The sequence below is a fragment of the Haematobia irritans genome, chromosome 5, assembly GCF_050003625.1.
Source record: "Haematobia irritans isolate KBUSLIRL chromosome 5, ASM5000362v1, whole genome shotgun sequence".
Classification (NCBI taxonomy): domain Eukaryota; kingdom Metazoa; phylum Arthropoda; class Insecta; order Diptera; family Muscidae; genus Haematobia; species Haematobia irritans.
Window position 1 is genome coordinate 176,018,616 of NC_134401.1, and position 11,726 is coordinate 176,030,341.

Consider the following 11,726-nt stretch of genomic DNA (forward strand, 5'->3'; position numbering starts at 1 on the left):
AAATAATTTCGCCAATAAAAATAAATACGAAATTATTAGCGAGCAAGAAATTCTTCATCATACACTCAAAAAAATTATGGAAATTTTACACAGAAAAACTTATACATACTAATTTATCGATAGAAAGTATCCCTGCCAGCATTTCAAAGTTCCATTTCATCCTCATCGCTACCACAGACTCGTAAGAGACACTGCAACAATCGCCAACTGTGATAGGGGGAAGCGTATGAAAAAGTATGAAATGTCCATGAAAGTATTTTGCCATCACTATTGTTACAAGAGCCATTTTATATTTTGTGAAACACCCTAGTGCGCTTGCACTAGCTTAAAATTGTGAAAGGTATATTGGTGATCAATTTTTGACTTTCCAAATGGAATAAAGTGATACTTTTTCGAATATTTTCCAGGCACGCTGCCTGCATCGAAAATAAAAGCGCTGGCTGATAGACGCTGCCACATGTAATTTGCAACTTGTAACTAAACATCATTATTTTATTAATGCAAAAAATTATTAAAATTATTATAGTATGTGATAGTCGTATAAATGTTATATTTATAAGAATTTATAAATGGTTAATCAAATTAATAAACATCTAAACAATCGTGTTTACTTGACCACAATGATTCTTTTACAACTACCTTAAAATTCACTTTTTCTGATTATTTGAAGGGGCTCTTATTGGCGTGGTTCTAAATTTATTAAAAAAGGCACCTAATAATTGCACTCATGCGATACTTTTTTGTAGTAACTTGGCGTGGTACAACTTCTCAATAGTGACGGCGATTTTCCGGCGAGTTTTGGATGTCGTATACGATTGTTTTCGACGTGGTGGGGATTCTCAGAAGCGCCGTCAAATTTAAAAAAATGTTGGCAGGGATATTTTAAACAACATTATCATTGTAAAGATGATTTTACGTAGCGCAATTTCAAACTTCTCAAGAATAAATCTCAACTCCTTCTTTTTCTTTAATGTATTGAAATGATCATTAATAGAAATCAAAGTTTATATTATATGTAGCCAACGAGCCTCTACTACGTCTTAAGGAGTTCTATATAATTTATAAATTTATAAAGTTATAAAGAAAAATGTAAAAAATAATGATTCGAAATAACTGACATTCTCATACACTCATAGAAAAAAGTCTGCTAAAACCAGCAGTCTGCTGTTATATTTTTGTACTTCAGGGCCAAATGAACAACAATTTATAAAATTTTTAGGTTATAAATTTTTCCCCAAAGCATATTTAAGAACAAAAAGTAGTTTTTGGTATATTTTTGCACTGTAATATACTTACAAGCTCCTAAATACGATCAGCAAACATTTTGTTTGCTGTTATGCCTCAATTCGATAAATATTCAGATTTTTGTTCAAATACTATAGATATTCATAAAATATTGGTTTAATTATGTTAGGATAGCTCCTAAGTTGACATTTTTATTTATTTTAGACAAAATAAAACATGTTTTAGTGTAATGGAGCTTCAAAAATAGCAGCAAATGTTTGCTATTTCAGCAAACAGTGACTGCTGTCCCTTTTTCAGCAGACTTTCTGCTGTTTTAGCAGACTTTTCTGCTGTCCCTACTAACAAATTTCTTTGGGTGTAGATACTCGTTCCAAACCTAAGTGTTAAAGGACATATTCCCAGTAAAATTTGCATAAATTGTACTTGATGTTCGAAATACCAACAAACAAGATTAAAAAAGTTATAGTCATAGGGCATTTACTTTTTAAAATTGCGCCAAGATATGAACGAAATAATCGTTTCAGGAGCGAAAATTGGCATAAAGTGCTAAGAACAGCAGTCGGTTTCTGTTATTTTTTAGGTTTTAAAATGTATCTTTAAAAACCAAAAAAGCCTACTATTTTTAACAAACAATCGTTTTTATTCCTGTCATCTAATACATGCTCTGAATGAATAAATAAAAATAAAATAAATAATATCCTTAAAAACTTTTAAAGGCGATCTTATTTATTTTTTTTTCTTTTATGAAAAATATTCAGATTATTGAGCAAATAAAAAACAATTTTAAATACAATCTTGAATTTATTTGAAATCTTAATTTATTTTATATTTGTTTACTCTATCTCTTGGACATTTCGTCATTCCTTCTATAATACATCCTGCATTTTTCCACCATCGTGGCAATAGGTTAATATGGTTATTTACTCATTTTCAACACAAAACTCGTTCACTCAACCATTTTATTTGTTTAAAAATTCTATTTATTTTGTAAGCAATTAATAATGAATAAATTTAGTTTTAAGTGCCATATAGAATATTTTTTTTTTTTTGTTTAACAGTAAGTCATTTCTTCTTTGGTGAATGATGGAAAAACACAAAACGCTGAGCACATTAAATAATTATTATTTACCGTATCCAAAATCCAATACTCACATTTAATGGATTGTTAATAAAATCGAAAGAATTTCTTCATTACTTGTATGAATATGTCTTGTATTTGCTCAAAAATCTGAATATTTATCAAATTACGACATAACAGTAAACAAAATTTTTGCTGAGGGCATCTATGAGGATACTGCTGCATAGTAGTCTATATAGACGATAATTATTTTTTTTATCAAATCGTCTAAAATCGTGAATCGAAATGATCTGGTTGTCCGTATTTCAAAGGAAGAACATTTTAGACCACTCCCTCCACAAAAAAAAACTGCAAAATCTCATCCATTTCATAAAATCAACAAGTTGTACTAGGGAGCCACCGTGGTGCAATTTTGCATGCTCGCCTTGCATACAAAGTCTCATGGGTTCAATCCCAGTTTCGACCAAAATACCCACAAGGTTTCAATTTAATTTATTTCATAATATAATACCAATAAGGCCAAATAAAAATGTATTACAAGACTAAAGCCTAAGTAAAGATACATAACAAACAAAAGTGTAAATTAAAAAATTGTATAACAATTTTTATATAAGTAAGTATAATGTAAGAAATAATAATTCAAAAGATAAACTAAAAGAGAGAGTCTACTTATTGACACTAAAAATATTGAAAATTATGGAACATCAATATCCAGTTAATCAAGTTAATCACCCGAAAAGAAATTATATAATTATAGGCGAAAGGCATTATTAGACTGGGAGAAAATTCTCAATTCAACAGGTATGCGTTGCTAGTGACAGTTTGAACCTAAGCCAAGGTGGAAAGGTTTCCAACGGAAAAAATTTACATCGAAAAAATTTACGAAATCAATGAGAATTTCGTTATGAAGAATTTACGAAGAATAGTTCATGAAGAATGTTTCGCAAAATTAACGAAGAGAATTCTTTCGGTGTAGTTGCTTTTGAAATTTACGTTTTTCCATTAACGAAGATTGTCTTTGAGAAAGACAAATCGTAATCAATGTAAAGGAAACACTGAAGGTTTGAAGAAATAATCTTTAAATTATTCCAGATTTTCAATTTTTGAATTAAAAAACAAATCTTTTATTTAAAGTTTTTAAGTTTACCAACCTTTACTTGGTTGTTTGTGTTTATTTTAATAGGGGGTTTTAAAGTTGAAATTTATCTATTCGCAGGTCAGATATCTCAGTGTACCACAAGAAAAACACTAAAAAGATTATTTCCTCTCAACGTTTCGAGTGATACCTAAACAGACATACAATAATATGATTTGGAAAATTACTATAGCATAAGAATTTGTAAAATTGCATCTGTTTTATTTGTGGCATCACTAAACAAAAAAAAAACTTGCATGGTTCCAAAGTATTTTGTCTTTACACTAATGATTTTGGTATTGATTGATTCTTTAAATCTAGGATCAATAGAATTAAAATTAGGATACATATCTCATTTATCCAATTTTCATGCGGTTTTTGCGATGTATTAATAAAGCTATTCATGTACAAACAAATGCCAGTTGGTAACTTGGTAAAAGTAAATATATGGCCAATCCTCCGAACTAGATCAGGAGTCACAGGAGCTACTCGTCCGACCGATACTTTACTGAAGCAATAGGAAGCAATATAAATATTTTTGTTATGTTATTTGATACTTTCATTTCTAATTTTGCCATTGGTAAGAAAAAAATGAACTGCAATCTAATCCAGGTCAAAACTGCAATAATCTGAATTGAACTAAGAAAAATGTCAAGGCCTCTTTCATACACATACACCGTTTACATATATGTATGGATGCCATCATACGGGTCCTATGTTAGGTATCTGTCTGGCTTTGTGGTCTATGCTTGTTTATAGATTTTAGCAATTAACAAAGTAGTTTTTCGACTAATACAAAATTGGGATTATCTCCTCTCAGTAATGTTGGTGACATTTCCGAGTGTTTCAAATCATCTTGTTCTAAACATATAATTGGGAGTGCAGCACTCACTTGTATCACATGGTATTGAATAGTCTAAGTGAGCCTAATATAACGGACAGCCACTATACCTAAACTAAGCAGTTATTAGGTTAGGTATAGCTATTTCACCGGATGTTCACTATATCTGCGAATCATGTGGTTCTAGCATTTCTTTAAACAATAACAATAACTGCTTTCTCTTTTACCACATGCAAAAATTGATAGTGTAGCAAACTGTGAATAACAAAATTCTTTGAATGTAGTATTGGTTAACATATGACCCCATGTCGTATGTAAGTTATTGCCTTGTCTCGCCTCGGCATTGATCATCATGGGAGCCTTTTTTGAATATGTTGTTCCTATTTTATATGATGGGTTACGCTTAAGTGAAGAAAGGGATCGAGTAGTATATGAGTTCAAGCGTTTGCTCTTGGCTATTTATAGAATATAAATAGCTCAAATATTTGCAAATTATTGTCAATCGCCGACATAACAACAATTTTTATGGTAATGACTCACAATGTCGAAATCTAGAACGCAAGGAATAACAATATATTTTATATTATAAAAATCTTAAAAGTTTATTCAACAAAAAATTGTTTGGTTACGAGAATTTGGGAACTAACAATACCATATGCTAATGTTACCGACAAACAAAAAAAAAATAATATACGCGACTTTGAAACACACTACATATAGGTTTTGTTCTTCAATGAGGAATAAAAACAACAAATGCTTGCTATTCTTATCGATAAGGTATGAATTCGTATGCAGGTGGAATAGGAAGAAATGCTAAACGACTAGCATTAATACAGTTTCGAGTAACTGCTCTACAACATTTTTTCAAGCCAGTTTGTCAAATCACTTAATTCTCCATCCTTTGCCGAACCTTCGAAAAACGTTATGCTTTGTTGCAAATGGGACCACTCAAAGTCCCTTCCGGGTTTGCCCAAATACACTGCCTTATTATTCTCTTCGTCTGATGTAGACTGTAATTTACGACTTCGAGTGTCACGCACCAAGTTCCTGAGGCAAATAATTAAATAGGTTATACATGTTATCGAAAGATATTGGGGAATATTGCAACTCACAATTCCTTTTCCAAAGAAGACTTGATCACTTCGGCGCTCTTGGCCGTTGTAGAGTCCTGTTTGTTGCAGAAAATGCATACTTTACAAGGCACTGTTGCCGAATCAGTAAGTACGGAGTATAAAGCACTGAAATGCAAGACTTGTATTTAAACAAAAACACTCTATATTGTTGTTGTACTTACTCGGCCACATCACGTATTTCTTTCTGTATGGTCACTGAGTCTACAACAAATGCTATGGCTTTAGATGTCCTCTTATACTTTTCAAAGCTCTTTTCCCTCACTCTGTAGTGTCCTGGGATATCAATTAGTCGGGCGGATAAATTTCCTTTCTTATAGAGGCCTATATTTTCTGATATTGAAGTGAATGTCTCTGGAAACCGATTATGAAGAACTTGCATGAAGAGTGCACTTTTACCAGCGTCACTGATACCACTCAACAGGATGTCTCGTCGGGCCGAAGATCTCTTGCGGAAGATCACAAAGAGGGCTGTATGGGATAAAGGATATGCCATGCAATGAAATGAAGTGAAGTGCAAGAATGTTTTTGTTTCTACCTACCAACAACTACGAAGCCAAGAAACAATGCCAACAATATAGGTGTCATATTCAATTCAGCCAATTTTATGGGTTCTCCCCGATGTAGTTTCTTCTGAACTTTATCCATTTTTAAGGAGTTTGTTTAATAAATGCAAATACAACGATGTATTTTTTGAAATATCAAGGCATTCCAGTTTCGCTTCTTGCCTCGCCACGCAATAGAACAACTGTCAATATTTGACAACATCACCATCTCTAAGTTTGTTTTTGAAAATAATGACGGCTTCAAATAGTATCTGTATAGAAAAAAGCCGGGGACAAATGAATGACGGCGTCTCGGAATGGAGGTAGGAATCAGCAATCATCAAACCTGTTTGTGCGTTCGAACCATAAAAATCTTCGTTTAAATTGATCTTATACAAGGCATATTAATTAAAGGTAAAGTCACGAGCAAGCGTGTGTACCCCCCATGATATTAATAATGTCAAAGTTTAATGTGCCTTGGATCTGATAAAACTGGCGGTAATTGCATTGATGAGATGTTCTGAATAGCTTCCCTGCCAGCATTTCAAAGTTCCATTTCAACCTCATCGTTACCACAGACTCGTAAATGTCACTTCAACCATCATGAAAAGGTACATCAAAAAGTACATGCAAGTAATTTGCCATCCCTACTGTTAAAAAAGCCATTTTTTTTGTGAAACGCCAAGCGCAACCAGCTTGTTATATTTTAATTAAATAAAAACGAAAATAAAGTTCTGAAAACATAGATTATACGCTTAAAATTGTGAAAGGTATATTGGTGAACAATTTGGTGATTTTCCAAATGGAATAAAGTGATTGTTTTTCAGATATTTTACAGACACGCTGCCTCCATGGAATAAAAACACTGGTTGATAGACGCAGCAACATGTAACTCGCTACTTGTAACTCAACATGCAAGTAATTTGCCATCCCTACTTTTAAAAAAGCCATTTTTTTTTGTGAAACGCCAAGCGCAACCAGCTTGTTATATTTTAATTAAATAAAAACGAAAATAAAGTTCTGAAAACATAGATTATACGCTTAAAATTGTGAAAGGTATATTGGTGAACAATTTGGTGATTTTCCAAATGGAATAAAGTGATTGTTTTTCAGATATTTTACAGACACGCTGCCTCCATGGAATAAAAACACTGGTTGATAGACGCAGCAACATGTAACTCGCTACTTGTAACTCAACATGCAAGTAATTTGCCATCCCTACTGTTAAAAAAGCCATTTTTTTTTTTGTGAAACGCCAAGCGCAACCAGCTTGTTATATTTTAATTAAATAAAAACGAAAATAAAGTTCTGAAAACATAGATTATACGCTTAAAATTGTGAAAGGTATATTGGTGAACAATTTGGTGATTTTCCAAATGGAATAAAGTGATTGTTTTTCAGATATTTTACAGACACGCTGCCTCCATGGAATAAAAACACTGGTTGATAGACGCAGCAACATGTAACTCGCTACTTGTAACTCAACATCATCATTAATGCCAAAAATTATGTTAAATGTAATGTGATAGTGGTATAAATGTTATATTTTTAAGAATTTGTAAATGTTTAATCAAATTAATAAATATCTAAACAAACGTGTTTTACTCGACCACAATGATTCTTTTACAACTATCTTAAAATGCACTTTTTCTGATTGTCTGGAGGGTCCCTTATTAGCGTCGTTCTAAATTGATCTATAAAGGCACCTAATAATTGCACTCATGCGAAACATTTTTGTAGTAACTTGGCGTGGTACAACTTCTCAATAGTGACGGCGCTTTTCCGACGAGTTTTTGATGTCGTATATGATTGTTTTCGACTTAGTGGGGATTCTCAAAAGAGTCCCCAAATTCAAAAAATATTGGCAAGGTTATACAGTCCTAATGCGCCCTCTATGCGGCTCTACTCAGCAAAAACGAATATCGACATTTGAACAAGAGGTCAATAGCTCCGTTCGAGAACCCGATAATTTTTGATAATTATCACAAAATTTTGCTGAAAGTCGTTCGTTTACACTGTTAGAAGAGCCATTTTATTTTTTGTGAAACGCCAAGCGCAACCAGCTTGTTATATTTTATTTAAATAAAAACGAAAATAAAGTTCTGAAAACATAGATATTACGCTTAAAATTGTGAAAGGTATATGGTGAACAATTTTCGACTTTCCAAATAGAATAGTGTGATCGTTTTTCAAATATTTTTCCAGGCACGCTGTCTCCATCGAAAATAAACAAACTGGCTGATAGACGCTGCAATATGTAACTTGCTACTTAAAACTCAACATCATTCTTTATTAATGCAAAAAATTATGTTAAATGTGATGAGATAAACCGAAAAATTTTATATTTATAAGAAACTATAAATGTCTAATCAAATCAATAAACATCTACACAATCGTGTTTTACTTGACCACAATGATTCGTCTACAATTACCTTAAAATGCACTTTTTCTGGTAGTTTGCAGGGGTTCTTATTGGCGTCCTTCGAAATTGATCTAAATAGGCACCTAATAATTGCACTGATGAGAAACTTTTTCGTAGTAACTTGGCGTGGTACAACTTCTCATTAGTGACGGCGCTTTTCCGACGAGTTTTTGATGTCGTATATGATTGTTTTCGACGTAGTGGGGATTCTCAGAAGCGCCCCAAAATTCAAAAAATGTTGGCAGGGCAAAAGAGAGCCGGAGAGATACTACATTTGAAAGTTATAAGATAGAGATATTGCAAGTTTTTGCTAGAGATTTTTCCCCCGTAAAATCTTGCAATCCATACCATACGTTGCCACCTGGTTATTGATAACAAACAAAGTACCAGTACAATGTATATGTTCGGTAACTACGATTGGAAGTTAAATAAACATGATTCGTTTTTTGTTTTTAATGTTTTAGCAACTGAAATTTTGAATGTGCAAATAGTTACTGGATATCGTTCGTGTACTTTTCAGCAATTTTAAGCAAAGAGAGTAAAATACACTATTACTCTCTTGGTTGTTTTAACTGGATATTTTTTAGTAGAGGAGTTTTGGCTATCGTATACGACTGTTTTCGACGTACTGGGGATTATCAGAAGCGCCCCCAATTTCAAAAAATGTTGGCAGGGATATGCCTTTCACAGTTTAAGAGTAATAACTATGTTTTTAGCACTTTATTTTCGTTTTTATTTAAATAAATTATAATAAGCTAGTTGCGCTTGGCGTTTCACAAAATATAAAATGGATCTTCTAACAGTAGTGATGGCAAAATACTTTCATATACATTTTGTACTTTTTCATATGCTTCCCCCATCACAGTTGACGATTGTTGTAGTGACATTTACGAGTCTGTGGTAGCGATGAGGATGAAATGGAACTTTGAAATGCTGGCAGGGAGGTTCGTTTCTGCATAAAGTGAATATCAATATTAAACATACGGTCCCAGACACATATATTTGTGCGAAATTTCAAAGTTACATCGCTATCTTTTCTAAAAAACTCAAAACAAGGATTTCAGTTATTCCGCGCAAACAAATTTTATATGCAGTATAACATTTTTCCTTCCGAAAACTTTGTACTAGGATTATAAACCTAATCGTCTTATTTCACATTTGATGGCTTGTTTTTCTATCAAAAAGGCGATACGCAGATATCGAAAAATATTGCGAGCAGAACGTATGTGAACGTATTGTAACGATTATGCGTTTACGGGAAGTTTTATGATACGTTACAATTTTACGTTTGAGACAGTAATTGTTTTAAATTTCTTCAAACCCAACACCAGAGTTGCATTCTTTTTTTTATTGTTGAACTACATTGACAGACATTATTTCGTTTCAGTAATGCTGACACTAATCATTGCAGAAACTAATTATAAAGAAGTGTGTGCTTAGTTAAAATTTGCGGTAATAATTGTGGGGAAGGTGTATGTTAATTAAAATGAAAAATTTTCACAATACCAATTGAAATTTTTTGCTGTAAAATCGATTTCGATTCTAGAAAATGTTTAATCAAATTAATAAATATCTAAACAAACGTGTTTTACTCGACCACAATGATTCTTTTACAACTATCTTAAAATGCACTTTTTCTGATTGTCTGGAGGGTCCCTTATTAGCGTCGTTCTAAATTGATCTATAAAGGCACCTAATAATTGCACTCATGCGAAACATTTTTGTAGTAACTTGGCGTGGTACAACTTCTCAATAGTGACGGCGCTTTTCCGACGAGTTTTTGATGTCGTATATGATTGTTTTCGACTTAGTGGGGATTCTCAAAAGAGTCCCCAAATTCAAAAAATATTGGCAAGGTTATACAGTCCTAATGCGCCCTCTATGCGGCTCTACTCAGCAAAAACGAATATCGACATTTGAACAAGAGGTCAATAGCTCCGTTCGAGAACCCGATAATTTTTGATAATTATCACAAAATTTTGCTGAAAGTCGTTCGTTTACACTGTTAGAAGAGCCATTTTATTTTTTGTGAAACGCCAAGCGCAACCAGCTTGTTATATTTTATTTAAATAAAAACGAAAATAAAGTTCTGAAAACATAGATATTACGCTTAAAATTGTGAAAGGTATATGGTGAACAATTTTCGACTTTCCAAATAGAATAGTGTGATCGTTTTTCAAATATTTTTCCAGGCACGCTGTCTCCATCGAAAATAAACAAACTGGCTGATAGACGCTGCAATATGTAACTTGCTACTTAAAACTCAACATCATTCTTTATTAATGCAAAAAATTATGTTAAATGTGATGAGATAAACCGAAAAATTTTATATTTATAAGAAACTATAAATGTCTAATCAAATCAATAAACATCTACACAATCGTGTTTTACTTGACCACAATGATTCGTCTACAATTACCTTAAAATGCACTTTTTCTGGTAGTTTGCAGGGGTTCTTATTGGCGTCCTTCGAAATTGATCTAAATAGGCACCTAATAATTGCACTGATGAGAAACTTTTTCGTAGTAACTTGGCGTGGTACAACTTCTCATTAGTGACGGCGCTTTTCCGACGAGTTTTTGATGTCGTATATGATTGTTTTCGACGTAGTGGGGATTCTCAGAAGCGCCCCAAAATTCAAAAAATGTTGGCAGGGCAAAAGAGAGCCGGAGAGATACTACATTTGAAAGTTATAAGATAGAGATATTGCAAGTTTTTGCTAGAGATTTTTCCCCCGTAAAATCTTGCAATCCATACCGTACGTTGCCACCTGGTTATTGATAACAAACAAAGTACCAGTACAATGTATATGTTCGGTAACTACGATTGGAAGTTAAATAAACATGATTCGTTTTTTGTTTTTAATGTTTTAGCAACTGAAATTTTGAATGTGCAAATAGTTACTGGATATCGTTCGTGTACTTTTCAGCAATTTTAAGCAAAGAGAGTAAAATACACTATTACTCTCTTGGTTGTTTTAACTGGATATTTTTTAGTAGAGGAGTTTTGGCTATCGTATACGACTGTTTTCGACGTAGTGGGGATTATCAGAAGCGCCCCCAATTTCAAAAAATGTTGGCAGGGATATGCCTTTCACAGTTTAAGAGTAATAACTATGTTTTTAGCACTTTATTTTCGTTTTTATTTAAATAAATTATAATAAGCTAGTTGCGCTTGGCGTTTCACAAAATATAAAATGGATCTTCTAACAGTAGTGATGGCAAAATACTTTCATATACATTTTGTACTTTTTCATATGCTTCCCCCATCACAGTTGACGATTGTTGTAGTGACATTTACGAGTCTGTGGTAGCGATGAGGATGAAATGG

At 32.8% G+C, this 11,726-nt stretch overlaps 1 protein-coding gene and 1 long non-coding RNA gene across 2 annotated transcripts; one reads left to right on the forward strand and one right to left on the reverse strand.

Annotated features, from left to right (window-relative positions):
* Positions 1-4,875: 4,875 nt before the first annotated feature.
* SrpRbeta (signal recognition particle receptor beta) lies at positions 4,876-6,187 on the reverse strand. Its single transcript, XM_075310628.1, has 4 exons — positions 5,972-6,187; positions 5,594-5,900; positions 5,412-5,537; positions 4,876-5,346 (listed from the first exon to the last, which is right to left on the reverse strand). The coding sequence occupies exons 1-4, from the start codon at positions 6,075-6,077 to the stop codon at positions 5,151-5,153; spliced, it is 735 nt and encodes a 244-aa protein (XP_075166743.1). The 5' UTR covers positions 6,078-6,187; the 3' UTR covers positions 4,876-5,150.
* Positions 6,188-6,414: 227 nt separating this feature from the next.
* LOC142240568 (uncharacterized) lies at positions 6,415-7,589 on the forward strand. Its single transcript, XR_012723316.1, has 4 exons — positions 6,415-6,744; positions 6,802-7,030; positions 7,088-7,318; positions 7,376-7,589. It is a non-coding gene; the product is annotated as an uncharacterized LOC142240568 (long non-coding RNA).
* The last annotated feature ends 4,137 nt before the right edge of the window (positions 7,590-11,726 follow it).